We start from the raw sequence: 24,100 nt of genomic DNA on the forward strand, positions 1-24,100 counted from the left end.
GCTTGTCCCATAATAGTGTTTTGACAGCACTAAGAGTAGGCTACAAATCACTTTTGTATTAATTTCCCCACTCTCAGCCTGCTCTTCTCCACTCTCGATTGTTCCTCATGTTTTTGTTTTTATGTAGGGCAGCCAAGCATATCTGAAAGTATTAATCATTTTTCAAAGTAACTTTTGTAGACTTACACTCTTCAGGAAGTGAACAGAAATATGTCAGAGTGATCTAGAAGCACTACTGCTTCAATAATATATTGGCACCTACATTCAGTGTAATATAATAATAAAATATTGTCAAGGTAATGGGCCAGCTCTTCAAAAAACCAAAGGTAGGTACAGTTAGATGGAGTGTAGGAAGGAAGAGGGAGAGGCCTGGACGAAAAGCTGAGAGTGGGGCATAGGCTGACCAGGTGTCCTGATTTTATAGGGACAGTCCCGATTTTTGGGTCTTTTTCTTATATAGGTTCTTATTACTCCCCACCCCCGTCTCGATTTTTCACACTTGCTGTCTGGTCACCCTAGTGGGGCGGGGAGATGATGGGTAAGGAAAATGGTTTGCTAACATTTTGTAAAGCTTTTAGGGATCCTGACTAAAAGTGTTATGTAACATTGGTTGGTCTCTTTCAGTGTCTAGGCTTGTGTCTTGAGACCACCATTTAAAATGCTGGTTGTGAAGTGAAGATCACATCTGAGTTCCATGTCTTTGATGGAAATGCCTTTTGAGCTTTAGTTCTATTTCATTTTTTGTTGATGTAAAATAGCTTTTTGTGATAGTTCATGTCAGTTCAGCATTTTAATAGCTCTAAAACACAATCCCAATTTTTTTTAGATTTGAAGTTGGGTTTCTTAATTTAGTTTAAAGCAAAGTATTTTTTTTAGTCTTTTTGACTCTGATGTTAAAATGGAAAATGGGGTTTGAAGTGCACAAATTTTTTTAGAACAGAGAAATTGGGTGGAAAAAACAGAAAAACAAGTACAATAAAAGCTGTTTTATCCAGCACTTCACCAACCAGAAAGCTCTCTACACCAGCATTTCTAATCTTCATTGAAATTCCGGTTTATAGTCTGGTTGGCTTGGGGCCGGCAGGTGCCCAGTTGGAGCATGGGCTCTGGGAGAGTGCTCGGGGCAGGGTTTTGGGGTGCTGGATCTGGGGGCCACTCACCTCGGGTGGCTCCCTGCAACTGGCGACCTGTCCCATCTGCTCCTAGGTGGACACATGGCAGGCAGCTCCTGCTGCTCCCATTGGCAAAGCTGTGTAGAAGCAGCTGGGAAAGGTTGCCATTTATGGGAAGCCACCCCAGGTGAGGACCCCCTGGATATGTCACCTTCTCCTTTGCCCCACCCACCATACCCTGTGACCTGCATGCCCTCCCAACCCCCATCCTGCATTCTCATTCCCCTCCCCTGCACCTGAACTCCCTCCCTCTTAGTTAACAATCATTTTTCACTTATTGGCACCCCCCATTCCCTCACCATGCTGGATAAAACAGCATTTACTGTAATTCTAAAGTTAGGTTACCTATCTCATAGAACTGGAAGGGACCTTGAAAGGTCATTGAGTTGAGTTAAGTCCAGTCCTCTGCCTTCACTAGCAGGACCAATTTTTGCCCCCGATCCCTAAATGGCCCCCCTCAAGGATTGAACTCCCAACCCTGGGTTTAGCAGAGCAATGCTCAAATCACTGAGCTATCCCTCCCCTCACAAGTAATTCTAGCAATGACTGATATTACCCTGTTCTCATTTGATTTTTGCTGCAGTACCTGACACTTTTTATTATAGATGCATTCTCCTCTCCCTCTCCCGTTTAAGGAATAGCTCAATACTATAGATCTTTAAATATTTTAAATCATGAAAATAATCTTTGATTGTTATGCAAGTCTCTAGATTATTATAATAGTAGGCATATGTCACACAACCAACATAAAATTAGACACTGATAGTAAGTACCCTATAGTCAGAAGGCCCAGGACTAGAATTGCAGGGCTTTTGCAGGTCATGTTGAAAGTGGTTGGGAGAGTTGTTGGGAAGTTTTCAGATTGCATACCTGCACTGTGCCGTTTCTAGCTAATGCATTGGTAGACTCTTACTGTCTCATACACTAGATAAGGCGCACGTGAGTAGGGTGTTAACACACTTGTTTGAATAGAACAGCAACACAAATAGTGTGGTGAACATTAAGAGAAGTTGAGTTCAAACAGAGGATGAAATTGGTATGTTTTTAAAAATGCTAATGGGAGTGTATTATGACACTATTACTGATCAGCACTATTATAATCCTATTACCTTTTAATGTACAATAATGGATTAGTCTAAGATACTTCCAAATTAAAGAAACAAAAACCCCGAATATAGTTAATCAAGTTCTCAGGTGGTTCTGGTCATTGGCTTAACTTAGAACGGTCAGAGCTGATCAGTGACTAATGGATTCTTGCTCTTTGGCAAGAGGTTGGTTTCATCAAAGCCACTGTAATAGCAAATATTAGTTCAGGTAGAAGGGACTGGCTGAATTGCTTATGTGTACATTTATACTGGCTGAGCCAGAGTGTGACACAAATGACATCTTGAGGCCGTTGTTGATTTTTAAATTAGTCTGTTTATTGGCTTTTAGTGTTTTCTGTTAATACATAAACAAACTCTTTAGTCCTCTTGTATTTAGATATTGCAGGAACAGCTAAATCTTTCTACATTCAGAGATAAAATCCATAGTATGCTGTGGTGGGGTGATGACTCACTGGCACAGCACCTCCTACTGGTCATCTCGGGAATTAGCTCTTCCACCCCAGAGTGTCCCCTGCAGGCCAGTGTCTTTCCTGCTGCTGGCCCCCATGCCCTTTGCCCAGGGGTTCTGCCCACCACAGTACCCACTCACTCTGGGTGTCCCCTCCCAGGGGAACCCCCAACCCCTACCTTGCCTCAGTGGCTACTTCTGATCATCATCTAGCCCCCGCTCCCTGGGGCAGACTCCAATTTGTAAACCACTTATCATTGGCAAGGGATGTTCAACCAGCTGCCTCTACCTGTATCTGGGCTGCCCCTGTGCAGCCTTAGTACCCTTTTGTGGGCCCTTAGCTTGGCCTGCAGCCTGGGGCTTTGCTAGGCTGGAGCTCCCCAGCTCCCTCTGCCCTTCCCCAGCGCTGCTCTACCTCAGATACCCTTCTCAGCTTCCCAGGCAGTCATGTCCTCCTTTCTCTCCACAAGCTAGAGAGAGTGTGTCTCTTCTACAGCCTCTGGCCCTCAGCCTTCTTATACGGTCAGCCCTGGCCTGACTGGGGTGTGGCCCGACCTGTGGCTGCTTTCCCCCAATCAGCCTAGCCTTTTTCCAGGCACAGCCCTCTCCCAGGGCTGTTTTAAGCCCTTCAGGCCAGGAGCCGGGTGACCACCCCACTCCATATACATTAAGCATAAGGTGGGGCTTAAGAGCATTGTATTGTTGTGCTTTAAGGCTGTATACATTAATTTACATTATTCTTGCTATACAGTTTTTTTTCTTTAAGTCTAGTTTCTTCCATGTGGTTGTGTATTAGCAAATATTGAGTGACTTCTTTTTTCTAATTTTTAAAAGAATGCTAAAACATGGATTCAGATAGGGCAAGATCTAATCTGTCTAGTTGTTGTATGCCAATCAGTCTTTTCTGTGCATTGCTGGTAAGTGTGTCTGTATGCATACAAGTACATAACTGTAGTCTTTAAAAAAAATAGGGCCTGTTGTTATGCATGTGTCTTATTTTGACAGACTGCCATCAGCTAAAAATGGATTCTTAAAGCTTGCAAGACTTCAGTTTTTTCTATAGGATTACAGAACATAAATCTAATTCTTCCATATTCAGCAAGTACGTCTGGATAACTTTTTTGCCAGTTTCAAACTGTCGCCAGTGTACATTTTTTTTTAAATACTCAGATTAGCCTCTTAATTGCTTGCCGAGTAAGTGCAAATTGTTTTTGAGTTAGAATAATGAACTCCCAAAATTGCTTTAGTTTATGTCCTGTGTTTATGCTAATATAACTTCAAACTGCCCAGTGCCATTTTTGGGAAAACTTGTAAAGACCTGCCATGCTAAGTTTTAGTTTAGAACCGATTCCTAGAGTAGTTATAAATTAGAAAATAAAGATTTGTAATGGATGTGTTAACAGCCCCTTTACGGTAGTGCTTCCAAGCACTGCTAGAATGTTTTAGAAATGCACAGAAAAGCCTGGCAGGAATACTAGTGATAAATGTAAACACTAGCACTGTTTCTGTCTTTTCCCAGTATATCTGAAGAGGCTGTTACTGTGTTAGGAAAGACTAAAGCCATGCTGATAACCAGAACAATTAGCTTGGCATAATAGCATGATGCCACATGTAAAAGAGACTACTTTGAAGTCTGTACCATCAGTATTCTAAATATACTGGTTTAGCCTACCCTGCCAATACACTAACATTGGTTTAAATAAGGTGTTATGTGGTAGTATCTTTAAAACAAATATTAAACAATGATTTCAGTGAAATAAGATTTGTTGTGTTTGTGCCTTTTCTAGGTACATAAACCCCTTATGCAAAATAATTTTCATACAGTGCCTAAATGTCTGTTTTTAGCAGCTCACCTTTTAAGTGTCTCTGTCAGTCATCAGCCCCTGGAGGGCACCAAACAGACCACAGAGCTGCAGAGTTGTCCCTGATGGACACCTGCATGACCGGCCTGCTTCGTCAGTATTTCAGGCAATTTGTGAGCTGTTGGGGGGAGGTGTGGGAAGGGGGGCAATGAATTAGACTGTTGATAGCGTCCCTACAAAGACTGCTATTAACAGCATGCTATTCTGTGCTTCTCTACTGCAGAGACAGAGTGATATTCGTGTTCCCACAGCATATTGTAAAATGCATGAGATTTGCTCATCCTTCAGGAAATAAGAATAGAAAAATGAGAGCAACCTGAACCAGAAGCTATTAGAAGAGCATGCATAATCTGCAGCAATTTATACTTATTCTCACATTTTGCCTCCGTAACTATGGATTAGAAGGACTGGTGTTTTTGCAATGGGCTTTTCTGTAATGGCATTTTTGTATTGTCTGGCCAGAGCTTGCACAAGAGGAAAACAGGCTGCTGAATTTAGTCACTGATCTCTATAGCCGTGGCCTAAGGCTATGCTGAGATTCATATCCCATTTATATTGTTGCAGCTCAAAAGAAGAATGTTCAGAGGATGACAAGTGTATCTGAGTAGGTATGTTGTTTCATTTTTCATATGAAACCCATTTTTTTTTTCCTGCTACCATTGGTCAGAATCAGGTTAATAGGAACAGAATGAGGAGCACAGTGCTGCAAGCACAGTACTGCAGTGTCCCTGTTAAGGTAGAACAATAGCTTACAATAGCTTTAAAAAAAATCTTAGCTGGTTTAATTAAATAAAGCTGCATTGTGCTGGTTTGCACAGTGCAGTCTTTTTTTTTTTTTTTTTTTAAACATATACTGCAGTCAACGCTTCCCTAACGAGGTGGCACTATTGTTGAGTTAGAATGACAGAATCATCATATTGCTTTAGGGTGACAGCAAGATTTAAAAGGAGATGCCTCACAGCCCTATTTTACAGATTGGAAGCATCGGTTTAAGGGCATTGTCAGAATCGCTTGCTTGTTCTTAGCAGCAGCCACTGCTGTGTCAGTAGTGTGTGGAATGGAAGTCCTAGTTGGTAGTCTGTTATGGAAACACTGTTTACTGTTATTGTAGTACCGTGGTGACAACATGCCATTGAAATGGAAAACGAGCTCTCCTGCTATCTGGAAATTCCCAGTTCCTGTGCTTAAAACATCCAGGTCATCGCCACTTTCTCCAGCATACATGTAAGTGAGAGAAATGAGGATAAATAAGGTGGGATTTCTTTCATGAGACTTCCATGTGGCAAAATACCCTGTTATATATTTAATGACATTGGCACTCAGAATTTTACCTTATTTTTTCTTTCTATATATACAACCTCAAATTGTTACCTTCTTATTGTTTTCATGGTAGTTGTTGTCAAGTCTTTCCTTTGTTGAAATGCGAAGGAAATTGTGCAGATTTCATCATATTTACAAATATTTTTAACTTTCATTTGAAAAGTTCGAGTTATCATTGATTCGTAAAACAGATCTCATATCAATAAGTCTAAGCATCTAGGCAGGCCTTTATTGTGGCGTATATTCTAACATAAATAGCTCTCTGTTACTTCAACATTGAATATAGAATGACCTGCTAATAGTTTGTGAACTTTTGTGTGTATTTTAGTTTGATGGTGCATCTTGACTTGGTCTTGCTTTTATCCTTTATAGTCACACTCTTTAAGAATTTAACAGATCCTATTTTAAAAAAGAATACTGGAACTAAAAGCTGAGGGTTAAAACTTCTTTATTTTGCAAAATTACTAACATGTGAAATGTGTACGCATTTGTTATGCAGTTTGTGCAACACTCATAGTAGGTTGTAGATAACTGTGCATGTATTTTAATAGATATATAAAATCTATATGCCTGAATTTATCTTGATAAATCTTAGTAAAGCTTATACTTCAGCTTCTGATTATTGGTGTAAGTTTTGTATTAGTGTATACAAGTGGCTTGTTTTGCTTTAGCAATGTGCAATAAGCTAAATCTTGAGTACACAGTTTTTCCTCTTTTTAAAATGCTATTATGGCATTTTTCTTTAAAACAGGAAGATTATTAAAAACAAACAGCTTAAGTACATTTGATACTGCACACAACATATGCTATGAAGAAAATTAATGGAATAAAAAGTTACTTTTAGTAGTATTCCTTAGTATAATAGCTACATTATTAATGCTTTGTGACTTATACTTGTGTAAAATAGGAGATGTCATTACTCAACCTTATTATACCTAGGGTTTTGCTTTCTCTCTTATGACACAGTGTGACACATAGATGCTTACGGGGTCCATAAATATTTTTCTGTTGAGGGGTCAGTAATAATTTGTCAGTAAGATTAAAGCAAGATAAGGCACCTCAATGCATAGTCCCTATTTTTGTGGTGAAAAAGCTAATGTTTAAAAAGCTAATATTCTCAGATCCGATCTACAATATATATACCCTTTATTTAAATTTAGTTTTCATAAATGCAATTCAGATAATTTTCTTAGCTATGCAAGTTGTTAGCTACCAGAAAGTATCAAGGTATTTCTACTAAATGGAGTATATGAAATTATGTAGTAAAATATAAGACAAGGTCAAATATAAAAACAGTAGTATGTCAGAGAAAAGTTTGAGGCCTTTGTATCTATTTGGGGAAAAGAATGACTAGATATTGTCTGATAGACATTTTTGTGGATTTTTAAAATCACAGGATTTAATAAAGTTAAGATTTTAAAAAGCCCCATTTCATTCTTGTCTGTCTACAGACATCCTGAGAGATGTAATTTATTTTATGCATCGTCTCTAAATTGTTACCTTTATTTCCTATGTGCTCCAGCACTTTGATTTGGATGTGTTATTGACTTATATTGATGTATTCAATGTATGTGGAGCAGCTCAGTGATCACATATTAACTATCTTATGTTAGGTAAGTCTGCAGCATGTGAAATATATGAACAGCTGCTTTAATTAAAAAAAAATTAGTGCTACAGTAGGCACTGATTTGTGTCTAAGCAGACATTTCTTCAGTGATACACACAATCCTGGCATTAGCTGGAATATTACATCTTAAATATCATACTGAAATTATGTATACATATTAAATGAGAAGAATTACAAAATGGATCCAGTTTGATTAGGCAATATATATAAAATGCTAAAAATAGCCGCCTGAGCTAGTTTTAAGAGCAAAATAGATAATAGACACTCACTGCTTCCAGTGCAAAGATTACCATAGATTTAAGTGTGTAATATAGTATATATTGGTTTTCATCTCCATACATGCGTTTTTTTCTTCTACAGGAAGTACTTGTGTGTGTATATGTTTAATAAAACAAACCAGAAAAGACCTCAGGAAGGACTATTTTTATTGTGTTGCTACAATTTCTTAATACTTTGGAGAATCCGAAGTATTTGCACCAGTATCTAGTATTAGAAAACCAATGATGAGAATTAAGGTTAATTCTGACATCTAAATAGTGAAATAATACTAGTTTAAACGAACTTCATTCATATGCTGGCTATGCTAGTAAAGGGTTTTTTTTTTTGTTTTTTTTTAAATTTCTCTACTTGGTGCGGTGCAATTCCTCATATTTCAGTTGTTCTAGAACAGTTAACTTTGGCTTTAAATATTGAATCCTATTTGCTATTCTAACCACTAGATAGTGATTCAGAAACAAGAGTAGGAGTCAGGATACCTAGGTTTTATTCTTGGCCCATCTATTTTTTTGTGGTGTTACACACTGCCTCAGTTTCCCCATATGTAAAATGGGTTTACTACACTTTATCCATCTTGTAGCTGAATAGTGAGTCTAATGTGTGGGCATTCTGAGCTTCTTTGATGAAAGTTGCCATGTTAGGTGTAAAGTATCATTGTTAAATATTTATTGCTTCTCAGAATGGCCCTGTAAGCTCTTCCAGTTTACAGAAGATTTTCTTATTTAAAGTTTGCTATTACTTGAAAGGCTACAGAAGCATTGTGTAGAGATCAATTTAAAAGAAAGCCCTCTGCTGGAAGAAATCTGTATACATTGGTGTGTGAAACAAACTATTTGTTTCACCTGAGCTGATATCATTGTGGACTGTAAAACTCTGGTGTTCTAACTGGCCCTCAGACTATTTTCAGAGGTGAGATTACACTTCCTTGGTACTAGGAAGGAGAGAAAGCACCACTTTTTCGAACCCCCTCCCTGCTGATTAGTGGTAACTGTGACCTTAAAGGAAGTTTCTTGTCCTACTAGTTAAAGCACAATGAGTACGGTGATTTACATAAACACTTCTAGATCATACTGGAACAGCAAGAGATAACTGTTTAAAACTGTAAAGAATGGGGCAAAATTTCTTTGGGTGAAGAGATGAGTGAAACCTATGAGCTTTGTTTCAATTGGTCAAAATACTTTCAGCTGTTTTACCTGGTCTGGTTGATTGAAATCATTTGGCATATCCTAGTTATGGTTGAGTAAGATGAGAGCTGGGTGTTGGCCTAATGAGAAATATTTTTTCAGTATCATGCAGCTTTTCTACATAAATACACAATATAAATGTACAGGGAATCTGTGTGTGCATTTTCAAAAACTACCTTTCACTGCCATTCCTTTTAATAAAGCTGATATTATAGATTCCTGTTCTAAAATCGGAGGGTTAGAGCTATTGAAACAACTAAGCAATCATTGGCAAGAATGTATATTAGTATTCAATTATTAATTGCTGGCTGCTGTTGGCAGTACTCATCAGTTAATGTTAGTGTGGAATGTGTGCAGTTTACCAGTAGGAGTATCTTAGAAAAAGGACAGGCAAAGTTAGACCATTATATGCCTTGCAAAAAGTGCATTTGTTGTAGGTATGCATTGAGAAGAACAATAAATATATTTAAATGAAAGTGGATAAAGGACATCCAAGAATTAATAAGTATGGAAGCATCGTCCTGAAGGAAGGGTAGGAACAATTTCATTGCTAGTTTGGTCATACAGGGACACTACTTTTGGGGTGGTAAGAGGAGATGTACTGTATCAGTGTTTGCTAACTAAGTGGGTTGGTTTGCTGAATGTTTCTTGGGTTCTGCGTCACTTACATGAAATGGAGAAAAATTCTTCTCAGATCTGTACAGTAGAACTTGGACTTTTATATTCTGTTCTCCCACATGTGCAGGTCTCCTATTGACATTTATGGATATCTACACATGTACAATATAGGAGCAAAGTCCTACAGTGCCTATCTGAAAGAATGTATTTTTGCATTAAATAAATGCTTTCCGCAGATTTTTTAAATGAGACACATATGTCTTGATTTCTTACTGGAAGAGTTTCTATGCAAATGAACACACTGCTAACTGAATAAATAAGTCTTCAATATGTCTTTTTGAAAAAATTAAGTAAAATTTAAAATGAAAAATGAAAAATATCTTATTTATGTTTTACAATTATTTGGTTTTATAATAGAAGAATAAATTTTCAATATGACATTGATAGCTGAGTGGCTAATGTTAGAAGTAAGCTACTTTAAGTGATTCTACAAATACTTTGCCATCAATGGTGTACAAATAGTAGTTATTGTGAGTCACCCTTTTGTTTGATAGAGTCAAAAAACTGCTGTGTAGTACTGGAAAATCCTTTACCATGTAGAAAAGTAGAACCCGTGCTAATCCCCAAGAGCAATTCAGTGTTAGTTTTCAGCTGGTGATGTGGCATATATTTTTCTGTTTTCTCCTATTAAGTCTCCTATTGCCCTATAGTGGACACTGGGGTTAACTGATGCTACAAAATATGTGTATATCTTTAAATGTTAGGAGTGGAAATAGCACTTGCCATTTTGCATGGGTCTGGCATTTCCTTGAAATCAGTAAAAATGGTAATATTCTGTTATGTGGAGTGACTTGTAAAGCACTCAAAATATTTCTATAAAAGAATCAGAATTTGCTAGTCCTTACTACAGAGTTGTATCCGAGATACTACCGCTGCCCTCTAAACATCGGATGGTGTTATCAGGGAGAGAGGTGTTCTGGGAGTTGTAGTTCCCTTCAATGGGCAGTCCTCTACCTGGACATAACAGACAGGAGAACTGCCAGTCCCAGAGTCCCTTTTTCCCCCTCCCTCCAGTGGCTTCCTAGGAAGTGTAGTCTCTGATCCCCCTTCCCTGCTCAGGATTGGAGCAGCGAGAGACCCTTCCTCAGAGCCTGATTCTTGAACCTGTTGTTTTTAACCGGTTTTTGGGTTTAGTTCTAGTTTTCAATGCGACTGACTGTTTGTCTACACTTAAGACTTCACAGCCCTGAGCACCGTAGTTATGTTGACCTAATTTTCTATTGTAGATCAGGCTGAGAGGTTTTCAGTTTGGGTTCAGTTCCAGTTCACTCAAATCCCCCCTCTGAACCAGTTTTCAGGTTCAGTTCGACTCCCTGGATTGAGTATTTGTAAGGAGGTGCAAGGGTTGTGGGCTACAAGTCATGCCTGAGGCAGGCCTTGCATTGTCTGTCTCCTCAGGCTCCTAGCTAGGTTTGATGCCCTTGTAAAATAAAGTGAAACCCGAGGAGCAAATTGGGGAAAGAAGAAAATCCTTGCTTTACCTCAGCCTCGGAGATCCCACCCAAACAGATTGGCAGCATTGTCTGTGAAGGAGCATGGCACACGCTGTGTTGGGCATTCCCTCTTTTGCTGCTACTGCTGGGTCCATGGAATCTGTTTTTATGCTGGTTTGGTCACAGTGTAGAGTGGTCAGATGCTAAAGAACACATGATGGAATGCATGCAGTGTCATGCAGGGACCATCTTGCTCCTCAATGGCCTCTGTCCTCACAAACATCTCTGTCTGACACTATAGAAAATCAGATCCCCTTAGTATCCCCCTCCTTTCTCATTTTCAACATTTCAGCCTAATTCACATATTGTGCATGACTTCTTGACTACAGATTTTTATGCTAGGGCTTTGTTATTGGGGATCTAAGCAGACTCAACTTTACCCTAGAAACAGAGGAGCAAGTTTCAGGGACTAACCCATTAAAAATAAAGAGTCTAGCCATTCAGAATTGCGGGAGGGGTTGTTTGTCACTTTAACATACTGGGTGGAATCTGTCCTGAACCTGACGCTGCTAGCAACAAGGCATTCAGATTACTGTCTGAGGATATCATTATTCCTAAACTATCTTGAATTGGTGGATAGCCCTGAGTATCTCATTGGTAGCCCAGTGATGATTCCGCAACTTCCCAAGGCAGTTTGCTTCATTGCTCAACAGTTTCTATTTTGAATCTACTTAAAATATGGCCAAAATTTTAATAAAATTCGGATAGCAATTTTTAAAAACTACATACGTGTCTTCTCCCAGTAATTCCTCTCTGTCTTCTAGGGCCAGGTAAATCAGTCTTCTCCAAAGGGCTGGCTGTTTCCATTCCTATGTGCTAGCTGTCTTCTCTCTGTGTGGACATTATCTCTAGCTCCCTCGTCACCTTCCACCCTCCCACCTGACTTGCCACTGGCAGTTGCTCTCCTACCACCATTTGTGGTAGCAGAGGGAGTGTCTGTGTTCAGCTCTGTATAGAGATGGTTGCTGCAAGATGGCTGGGGAAGAGAGGAGGAATGATCTCAAGTTTAATCAATGTTGTTTTCTGTACCTGAAACCAGGTTAAGGGAACAGAGCACTGACCAGTCAGCACTATCAGCATTTGATGCTATCATTATTTCTAGGATCTAGCACAGGCAGCATTTCCTTGCTGGGACAATGGGTTTCATTTTTCAGTGAGGAAGGGCAGGAAATGCGCAATTAAGTAGATTTTTTAATCTCTTCAGTATAACGTCATTTTAAATAGATCCATATAAAGTTAGTTTCATAACATTTAATGTAAAATGCCGCCTCTGTACCTTAGGCCTATTTCTGCTTGTTTTGTTGTCTTTGAGTGAAATAATTGATACAGTTCTTCTTTATAGAGACAGCTTTGTCATAAATTTTAAAAGGGATAATTTTCACTGTACTGAATAGAGCTATTTTTCTTGAGATTTTCTTGTATGTTATAGGCAGCAATTTTTTTTTTTTTTACCTTTATTGCTTTCCTGTGGAAGTGGAATAATTACCTGGTATGTTTTACAGAACTTATGACTATTACTGTAGTTCAATACAGTGTTACCATTGGTATCACATTATTGGCTTATTCAGTTTAGCATCCACTATATAAAATAGAGAGCCTTCTCTGTGGTACTAATGCTTAAGTACTATGTCTTCTTTGGTATATCTCTTCACTTCCTTTCTTTGTAAACCATTTTAAAAAAATAAATCTAATTCTGTTTATTTCAGTTGTTAAATTATAAAGATTACACTGCACTTATTTTTCCACAATTAGTTGTGGGTTTTCTTAGCATACTTACAATTCAATTATCTGAATCACTTAGGAAATTTCAGTAGAATTGGAAGTCTCCCCTTTTCCTCTCATAAGTATCATGGGAGTCAGAAAAGAGAAGAGGAACCACAAAAGTGAGTGTGCAGCTGAAACTTTCATGGTGTGAAAAGAAAAGTCTACATGCACCTCCTGCAGCTGGGACATGTAAAGTTCATTCCAGTTCTGCAGTTATTACCCACTTAAAGGATTCTCTGACATATTTGCTATCTCTAGCATCTCTATCTCTGTATTAACCTGACAAAACTCCGTGAATTCAGTGTTTTCTGGAAGTGGTAGCAATGTTTAGAACAATTCTCTGATTCCCATTATCTCTAAAAACCAGAAGGAATCATTTTAGTCTAATTGCTGTACCAGTGGTGGATAGCAGGCAGAGGAGGAGTTGGGCTCCTTGGGAATGAAAGACTTATTCCCTGCTCTCTTTGGTAGGTTTTGAGAGGTAACCAGAGTTGGCAGCCCAACTGCCAGTGCTGCCTTCTCCTTCATCCCAATGTGGCTTGTGGTTGGCCACTCTTCTATAGCAGTTTAGGGATTCTAGAACTCCAGCCCTCTGTTATCTTTCCTGTCAGCTTTTTCTGGAGCCTTGGGAGACAGAGGAACCCCTTCCCCATGGTAGTGTCAGCAGCAAGTGGTACTCTGCTTTATGCTGCCTGGTTACTTCGTTGCTTCTGCTTTGACATTAGAAGAGCAATACCCCTTGCCTCTGTCAGGAGGTAGAGGCTGGGAATAGGAAAATTGGTCTCCATTTAATTTGTTACTTAAATTAACACACAACTGGATTTTATTTTTGTCCTTTTCAATTTGTGTGGGTTTTTCTGTGACCTATACTCTCAAGGATGCAATAGTAGCACACCCAGACAAGTACAGCATTTATACATTGCTCTTTTGTGACCCTAACACATTCCACAAGCAATTTCTAGTTTAAAAATAAAAACTGGGATCTTCAAAAGTAGGCACCCAAATCCTATTTAAAAAATCAATGAAAACTCCAGCCAAAGAAGTTAAGCTATAGAGTTCATCTGTTTGTGACCTTTGAGTTAACTAAAAATTATTCAGAATGCTGCTGATCACTGCGACTCATTTTAAGAGAACAGTACTCAAAGGCTATAATGAGGGAGGAGGTAGAAGCTGGACTTAACTAACTTGGTGAATAAAGGGTCCAGATTATTCCACCACAGAACTTGCAACTTCTGTTGAAGTCAATGGAACTTGGGTGTGCAGCTGTCAAGATTATTAAGCCCCTATATTTGATAATAGAAGTTAATGTTTCCTTTAAATTTTTTAGCCAGAACTGTGTGTGTGACACCTACAAATGAATAGCTTGTGACTGGACACCTCATAAGAAAAGCATTCCAAGTAGAAAGGTATGCTTTAGTGTCAGAGGTCACTTCACCGATCTCTGCTAGTGTGATGCTTTCATGCATCTTAACTCTGGATATTTCACTGCAGAGGAGAGCACAGAGTACCCCGTTACATTATCAGTCAGCCCCTGTGTGTTCTAAAAGAGAAGATGAAAATTTCAATTGCTCGTTTGCTAAATATTGCAGTTGATCTGTTAAAGATGAATGAGACTTGCTGTCAGTGCTCCTCCATATCATAAAATTAGTTCCCCCTCTCCCCATCTCAGATGAAATCACTCGTACATTTGTACTAGCAGAACTTTTATTTCTTGTATTAATTGATAAGAAGTTTTCATTATAAATAGGCATTGGCAAATCACAATGCTGACTACTTTAAATTGTAGTTTAAATGCTAGAGGAGTTGTGTCTTACAAAACTGTAGTTGAGTAATATTAATTAAAGGACAAGACTTTACTATTTTGGAGAAGGACAAGAAGAACAATAACTAATACATTTAATCTAGTATTTTTTTGCCCAACTAAAGTGCGTCTTTAAATTACACAGATGAATGATGCAGAAGTGTGTGTTTAAAAAAAAAAATTGAAGAACCATGCATTATGTAACTGGATTCGTCTGTGTTGCTTATTATAACAATATTAAATTCCCTAACATCAGAATGATGCTGCCCCATCACTGTTCAGCTTACTCCGCTCTTATATGGCCATCTAATTTATTAGAGAATTCCTAAATTTGCTAGTCAAGAAGTTAGAACATCTATTCTTAATGGGAAGACATTAAGGTAGTTAATATTTAAAAATCATTTTTGGCAGGCTAAGGACAAGCATTACTGTGTTTTCTAATAATACATGAAAACTTCATTATATTTAAATCAGCCTCTTCATTAAGGTAATAGTTTCATTAGCTAAACATATGCTTGGCTACACACATATATACCAGAGTTTTGGTTAGATCATAAAATAGTAAAGATCTATCATGAGATAGGGTAATCTTAATATGAAATTGAAATTTAGATCCTTGCTGGCTGATAAATACCATGGTGCTGGCGCATGACAAGAGTAATTTCAGAAGATGCCACTTACTAGTGATCGGAACACTTGCAGTCATGGTTCATTGGAGAATAATTTGACAAAAGAAAATAAGGTTATAATCCTTTAAGAAATAAACTGCTGAGCTACACAAAGTTATCAATATACTGTCTGGACTATGTTGCTTTGGTAAATTTTTAATGTATTATGTTATGTCATATTTTTTAAAATTACCCGTGAAAGTATGTACTCTGGTATGAAGAAAATCATGCTAGAGAAAATTTAGGCCAATTCAGTATTTTGTGTCAAAAGAAGCAGCATACATTATAAAACAAATTGGATTTATTTACCTAAATTAATAGATTCACAAAATTATTCATTCTCGTAGTTGTCTTGCTGACATGGGATTAGACTAAATCCCATTTCATAGTGAGAGCAATGCAAAATGAAGTACACCTCTACCTCGATATAACGCTGTCCTTGGGAGCCAAAAAATCTTACCACGTTATAGGTGAAACCGTGTTATATTGAACTTGCTTTGATCCGCCGGAGTGCGCAGCCTAGCCCCTCCTCGGAGCACTGCTTTACCGTGTTATATCCAAATTTGTGTTATATCAGATGGCGTTATATCGAGGTAGCGGTGTAATTGTTTTATTGTTGTTTTGACAATAAGTGATATAGTCAACAAGAAAAAACTCTCAGTACTGCCTACTAAATTTTTAATGGTATACTGTTCGTTGCATGTGCTCACTCAACAGGCCAAGGTCTAAAGGGAATGCAGGGTTTCAGTTCCAAATATTATACATACTGTTTTTAAAAACTGTTAAAGGAACATTAAAGTTGCAAAGTCAAACACTCCGGTTAAGAAATTCCAGAAATAAATTTGCTCATGTAACCTTAATTTGGCCTCCTTTTGCACATGCATTGTGGTACAGTGTTTAATTACATCATCACGTGCAGTCTTTTCCACCAGAGCTCTGCCTCATTCAGGGCATGGGATGGATGATGCGCTGGGAATAATGAATCAAGATGGTGTAACAAATGAGGCAGTTGTCTCGAATACCCCTGCTAGTCAGAAAGTCTCCAGTCTTCCTGCTCTCAGTTCTGGTGTCCAGCGCCACAGTTGCCCTGGGGTCTGCAATTCCAGGAAAGCCTTGCTCAGCCTTGGGATGAACCAGGCTTGGTTGCTCTCCAGAGGTGGTGCATGCACAGTCTGACTGGCACATAGATTTGGGCCCTGCCAAATTCACGGTCCATTTTGGTAAATTTCACAGTCATAGGATATTAAAAATAATAAATTTCATGATTTTAGCTATTTAAATCTGAAATTTTACAGTGTTGTAATTGTGCGGGTTCTGACATAAAAAGGAGTTGTTGGAGGGTTGCAAGGTAATTGTAGGGGGGGAGGTTACTGCTACCCTTGCTTCTGTGCTGGTGGTGGCGCTGCCTTCAGAGCTGCGCAGCTGGAGAGTGGCAGCTGCTGGCTGGGAGTCCAGCTCTGAAGGCAGAGCTGCCACCAGCTGCAGTGCAGAAGTAAGGATGCCATGGGATGGTATTGTCACCCTTACTTCTGCTCTGCTACCTGCAGAGCTGGGCCCTCGGTCAGCAGCCACCACTCTCCCAGCTCTGAAGGCAGCAGTGCAGAAGCAAGGATGGCCTGGTATAGTATTGTCAGGCTTACATCTGTGCATCTGCCGCAGAGCAGGACACCCAGCCAACTGCCACCTCTCTCCAGCCGTCTAGCTGAGAAGGCAGCACAGAAGTAAGGGTGAAAATACCACAACCCTCCTAAAATAACCTTCTGACCCCCCTGCAACTCCCTTTTGTGTCAGGATCCACAATTTGAGAAATGCTGGTCTCACCCATGAAATCTGTATACTGTAGTATAGGGTAAAAGCGCACAAAAGACCGGATTTCACAGCGGGAGACCAGATTTTGTGGTCCATGACACGTTTTTCATGGCCATTAATTTGGTGGGACCCTTCACATAAGAGCTGTGTAGAAGGACTGTGCTTGCTAGAGATGAAATCTTTGGAGCATTTAGCTTTCAAATTCTAACACATCTCTGAGCATGTGCAAACAGATCTTCAGAGGCTTTATGATTTGAACAAATTTGGACACATTTTCACATGGATGGCAAGACACAGCCCTAACGCTAATCAGTTGTTGAGCAACTTGCTGTACTCTGCGGGGGTTGGGGGTGAGAAGGAACACGTACATAGTTGTCTATGCACACTTCCAAATATTATATACACTTAGGAAAAATGTAGTAAAGAATATCTTTTGCTATTTAGGGCGTAGGGTCTGGTGATGATTTTAAGGAAGCTGGAGATAGGAAACTTATTTGCATTTTCATTCTTAAACCTGATGCTTTGATCTGTCAATACACAGGATTAACTAGTTTAGCAAATTGTGCAGCAGGCAATATGTAGCTGAGTTTTTTTTCAGACCACATATTTGGTTGTCATGGATGCCAGACAATGAGATATTTTTAGTCTGGTATAGTCTGTTAAACCAAAGGAAAGTATTTTGAAACGTCCTGAAACAATTTAATGAGAATTGTTAGCATTTAGTAAGCATTTCATGAACAACCTGTGTTTTCCTTTGTGTACTCCATGCCTGTAACTAAGACTTTTGCTGTGTTATTTAGTATTCAAGTTTGTTCATGAAATGAGATAAAATGCTGTTGATGCAAACACATTACCGTTGCAGTTAGCTAGTTTAGTGCAATGTCATCCTATATTGTACAAAGTTATTGTACAAAACTTGCGATTCAAAATTTGTTTCCTATTCCAGTCTTAAAGCATGGGTGTGTGGAGAAAAGGGTAACCTAGTTGTATCAGTTAGGCTGCTATATACTAGTAGAGACAAAGGAAATGCAAGTAGGAAAGAAACATGATGCAAAGATTGGCAGATACGAAATATGAAGAGTAAAAGGCTGTGTAGTACAGAACAGAGAAGACTCAGGGAATGGTGATGGGATACACGATATATCTACCAACATTTTCAAGGAAACAATATAAACAAAGATTATATTCATTCTTGGATGATTGAGATAAGAGCAAGGCCCTGAATATTTTGGGGGGAAAAGCTTAAAATACTCATTAGGAGAGTTCTCTACTGGTAAGAGCTTTTGGATAATGGACTTGATGAAGGACAATAGCAAAGATACCTTCACTGCAAATATTCCAGAACGGGTTATGTACAGTGTTAGTGTAATAATGTAGCTGGCAGTCATGTAGAGCACTTGGGCCACCCGACTACCTGTTGGGTGTTAGGAAGAAACTTTTCCAGTTGTCCACTAATTAGCTTCCTGCACCTTTCCCTGAAGCCATGGTACTAACCTCTGAGAGGGGTTACTGAAATAGGTGGCCCCTTGGTCTGATCTGGTATGGCAGTTCCTGTGTTCATTTCATAGTTAACTCAGCATTCCTTTGGCCATAAAGCTGTTACAGAATACTGTGCCCAGTGTTTCCCCACACTGACTTTTTTCGGTTCAAGTAGTGTTAACATCCATGTTTATATCAACTTGTGAATTCTCATTGTCCATTATTGTCGCTGCTGTAGCTCTGCCTTTATCAGCCCTTTTTATTCTGATTAAAAATGCTTCTGCTGCACTTTTTACTTAATGTCTTATTGATCAGAACAATACAACTAATTAGAAAATGAATTAACTTTCTTGTTTGCAAGTATGCCTAATTGTGATATACTGTACTTATTGTAAAGCACCGATCAATATATTTACATTCATTATTACCCAATTAATTATAGTGCTTGGCAAACCACATTAATAAATGGAAGTAAAATGACTTTTTGGTAACAGTGCCTATTCTACTTATTTTGTATCATTAGGCATTAGATATCTGGTTACCTTTTATTCAGTACTTAAAGTATATTCACCTGCCAAAAAATCAAATAACTAGTATATCCATTGATTTTTTTAAATAACAGTTGATAGACGTGCCTGGAGTGTTAAATATATGTAATGAGAGATTTCACTCAATTTTAATAAAATCACTAGAAATGATATGTCATAAGTGTTGTAAAGGTTTTCACTCTGTAATATGGTAACAACTTGTTAAACAGAGAGCACTGACTGTGTTCTATAATGTCTCTTTAAACAACAGCCACCTGTTGTAATGATTTTGTTTCTGGTATTTACATGGTAAGGATTTGTAAACCTGTAAATATAAGATTAAATTAGTCATGTGTTCCCAGAAATGTATAGTAAAGAATCACTTTTATGAAAGTTTGGTTTACAGGCCTAAAAGTGCAGGTTAAATTACATCTTGAATAAATCTGAATTCTGTTTGCAGGCTCAGGTTTTTTTTTTAATTACTCACAAGTATTTCATGCCTTATGATATCTATTTATTTGCCATTATCTTGGATACTGCTAGAGTAACTGAAAATATTTAGGGAATACTGCATTTTCACTTTCTTGCAGAAATGAGTTTTTAACCCTATGATAGCATATGTGGGGTTTACACAGTGTCAGTAACAAAATCAGAACTCTGTCATTTTGGGAGGCTGCATTTTGTAGTGGCTATGTCAAAAGATTAGGAGTCAGGAGACTAGAGCTTTATTTCCAGCTCCTACCACTGACTTGCTATATGACCTTGGGCAAGTTGCTTAAACTCCTCTTGGACAAGATGCTTAAACATCACTTTCATTACCTGAATAATGGAGAGAAAACTTACCCTTTCTAAAGCATTTTGAGATTGTGAAAGATGCTGAGTGCCCAGTATCTTTTTTTCTTTCTTTTTAATCTTTTTCTTTGATTGATGGTGATATTAAATAGAAGTTGAGAGTCCACTTCTTAAACCTGACTGTCTGGGAGATGGGGCAATCTTGTTATTTTTAACGTGAAAATACAAAATGTTGAATGGGTTACAGTTTTGGTGCAATGAAACTTGACTTGCTTGGCAAGCAGTAAAATCAAATCTCATGGTTGCTTGCTTTTGTTTCTTTAAGATAGATCTGGATATCTAAGAGCTTACTCAGTTCCTTCTAGTAGGTCACTAAATTTTATAGTGTAAATGCCAAGAGTACTGTCGTGCTTGCTTAACTATAGTGTAAAGGGTAATACCTATCAATCCATTCTGCACCACACATTTTTAAATGTGCAAATATAGCCAGTTGCAATTAAATGGTTCTGGTTTACAAATGTTGCCATGAGATGTTATCTTGTAAATACATAAATTGTGCTAATTTTATTGTAACATGAGAAAACTCTGTACAGACTTGCTGTTGTTTGTTGCATCTGTGCCAGTGACCAGTAAGAGCCCATACTTTCCCCCAACTGTTTAGAAATCCATAAGCAGTAACACTCCAGATAAGGATCTTTGCACCTCTTGGTTGAAGTTACTGTGACAAGATTTGCTTTTCTAATGTTTCAGTGGTACAGCTGTCTCTGTGGTAGCAATGATCAAAGTACTTAGTAGAGACATTCACTGGCATTTTAACCTCCTCAAAAGAGATCTGGGTGTCCTGGTCATTAAAATGGTGATGCTCACCAGTAGCCTGACTACAACAGTACTTCCATTATTACTTCTACCTAGTCTAGTGTAGACAAGGCCTTTACCTTCAGTTCAAATCTTTAAGGTTCATGCTAAGTATATATGAATATTATATGGAATTGTGTCATATATTATGGCTGAAATCTTAGAAGCCCACTGAAAATGTTGGCAAGTAAGTGGGTTTGCCTGTTTTTCTAGTTACTGCATATTAACTATGCGGCAAGTTTTCCTTGGAGTTAAGAAAAGCCTTTTGAAAGTTACTGCTTCGTTGGTTATCTGAGCTGATACTTTTATTAACTATTCTTTCAGAGAAGTAACCTGACAATGTAATTTTAAAAGGATCTTAGTAGTAATTCTTTTTCTCATAACAACACAACTCTTTCCTCCACATCAACACAAATCTGTTTGAAAGGAGGGACACATGACATGTAAACATAAGGAGCAAATGTCCCTCAAAATCACTTGAGACAATATACTTGATATGAGTACATTCAGATTTTTAAAAAGAGAGCCAGAGCAAACTGACCAAAAACATTCAGGTCATGCACTAGAAACTGCTTTATCTAACTTCTTGTTGAATGTTGTTTTGACTGTTGTTTTCCAAAGACAGAGTATGGAGAGTAACTTCCTGATTACAAAATACAGTGTAAAATATTGATGTGTATTTTAAAGAAGAGTTCTAATGAGATTTAAAACAGTAAACTATTTTAATTGTAAACAAACTGTACCATAGTGCATGCTAAAATATATTCACATTTATTACAACTTGTTCAAATTTATGTGTATTAGGTTTTTACATGTGAATTCAAACCTCTGAAGCATACCCTTGTTCCTTTACTGTGTGTTACTGTTATGTCTGTGTACATAAAATCTTACTGTTTCAAACCCATGTGCATTGTTGAGTGATCAAAATAGTTTGTTTTGAATTTTTGTTGTTATAACTGGCACTTTAAAAAAACCATGGGGTTTGAACATACAAAATATATTAACCGTATCAGAAAAATTCTCAAGTTTCAGAAACTGCTTTTACTAGAAAATTTTAAATGTGTATATTGAGAAAAAATTATTTGTTAAAAGGCAATTCACATTTTAAATTGGGCTTCCTCAATAAAAGTGCAGTGTAAAATATTGGAGATCAAACTTGAATTATCTTCTGGCAATGATTTTTAAAGTGATTTCTGAAACTAGTTGGAGGCCAATGTTTATACCTGCATGTTACAATGTGGATGAAACTTTTTATTTCTATATGAGATGTGCAATAGTTGCATCAAATTGGTTACGTGTTATGAATACTTTACTCAAATACACAGTTTCTTTTACGGATCACTTCAATTCCATATTTGGGTTTATAACACATTTGCTAATGCCTTCTATTGAACCATGCCGATATGCAAATTGATAATTTACAACATTCAGTAAATCATAAACTACTGTAACTGGTTAATATTGATAATTTTCTGAAGACCTAGCACCCAAGTTATTAAAATCCAATTACTTGTAAAATCTCTATTATTTATTTAATGTTAGTGTATCAAAGCCTAGTTTACATGTCTTTTTATTATTTAAATAGACATAAAATAAGTAGCATTTACATAAATATAAGATCTAGAGATCCTATAAAGTTTAAATGCATTTTACATCACAGGATGAAAGTAGTAAGCCAGCAACATTGCAGCATTTGAAAACATTAGCATTTTATAAAGTTGCTCCACCATTAAATTTGGACAATAATTATTGGGAATTGAAAAACCCATGTGCAAGGATATCTTTTGTGCTAACAAACTGTGGCACCTTTTCAGTATTCTTTTCATACTGGAGCAAGACTGCAGTAATGATACAAATGAAAGTATTAAATTTTAAGAACATATTTTGCACTAATAACTTCCAAATGGCATGTGTTAGTCTGATGAGGTGGTAAGACACTTAATTGTCAAATTAAAAAAATAAGAAAATAAAGGCATCTTAAATACAAATACAAATATATTTTAGGGAAGTGTCTTTTTTTTTAAATAATTTAAAGAAAATTGAATTAACTGACTTTTTTAAGACCACTTGTATCAAAACCCTTCCTGGTCTACTTAATCAAAAATCTAAAGTGATGAATTTTTAAATCATGATATGTTAGATGCATAACCTGTGAACACATAACATTCCTGTTAAGTAAATCTGATGGGCAATAAGGACCCAATGCAGCTCCCACTGTAATCAATAAAAACAAGCTCACGTTGATGTTGGCTTGAAGCCTAAATCACTATGGGTTGAATGTTTATCAGCAATTAATTTAACCAACTGTGCGCTTAAGCTTGCTCTTTTGTTTCCCCCATTTTCTTAGATCTCTAGTGGAAGAGGAAGATCCTCACATGAAAGTATCTCTTGGTAGCAGCGATATGGGGGTGTCTGCCCATCTACAGTCTTCAAAGACAGGGACCACACGATTTTTCACCAGCAACACTCATAGTTCTGTGGTATTACAGGTAACCCAACACAGTATGTTGTAATATATATACCAGTCTTACTTGAAGATTTTCAAGACTTTGAACTGTATGTGCACCTAAGGAAGTTCTCAAACCTGGAAAATGCCCCAAAGACCTTATTAAACATTTGTTTGTGTCATGTTGACAGTGCCCTTGTTGAATAGACAGCATGGTTTTGTGTTCTTTATTTTCTCTCTGAGAACTCACGTCCTCTGTGAAAATCAGATTTTTTTCAAGTTAAATGTTCAGATCACATCAATAATTTGAAAAACATGAGCTTTCTCTCTAATTATAGACTTGTTCACTGTTAGCTTCAAACAGGTAAATAAGGCTTGCTAAAGTGAGGGACCACTGTCTCGAAGAAACTCACCTTTTTAATACAGTCAAGCAACTTTTTCAGGTGAATTTCCTCTTCTGGCTTTTTCTATGTGAACGCTGTGTTAATATGTTGTCAGGAGGCTTAACTGTTCCTCTCTTTGTGCCCCTAAAACATGTATCAGTTGGCAATTTCATTGTTTGATCTATCCACATACTGTGCTGGAGTCTGAATACTTCCCACAAACTGTCTTAGCAGCCATCTGTAGTTTCTACATGGTTTCGAAGCCACAGTATGTGACTTACATATGAAATCTTTATTAAGAAGCTTGCACTTTCTGCACGTAGAGAAAGGGTTACATTATCCTCTGAAGCTCATCAATATACCAGCTCTCACTTATTTTTTAATAAACATGCCACCTGTCTTTTACAGAC

The 24,100-nt window shown here is 37.7% G+C and overlaps 1 protein-coding gene across 7 annotated transcripts in view; it reads left to right on the forward strand.

Moving 5' to 3' along the window:
• KLHL13 (kelch like family member 13) overlaps nt 1–24,100 on the forward strand; it is a 127,459-nt gene that overhangs the window by 66,680 nt on the left and 36,679 nt on the right. For 5 of the 7 annotated variants that reach the window (XM_030575249.1, XM_030575252.1, XM_030575251.1 and 2 more), the window contains one exon: nt 23,209–23,350. In XM_030575249.1, the coding sequence (XP_030431109.1) occupies nt 23,209–23,350 (142 nt within the window). Of the gene's footprint in view, nt 1–5,152; nt 5,197–5,499; nt 5,813–23,208; nt 23,351–24,100 lie in introns of those variants that run through there. The other 2 variants (XM_030575246.1, XM_030575248.1) reach the window with 2 other exon arrangements.

The sequence above is a fragment of the Gopherus evgoodei genome, chromosome 9 (assembly GCF_007399415.2).
Source record: "Gopherus evgoodei ecotype Sinaloan lineage chromosome 9, rGopEvg1_v1.p, whole genome shotgun sequence".
Taxonomy (NCBI): Eukaryota; Metazoa; Chordata; order Testudines; family Testudinidae; genus Gopherus; species Gopherus evgoodei.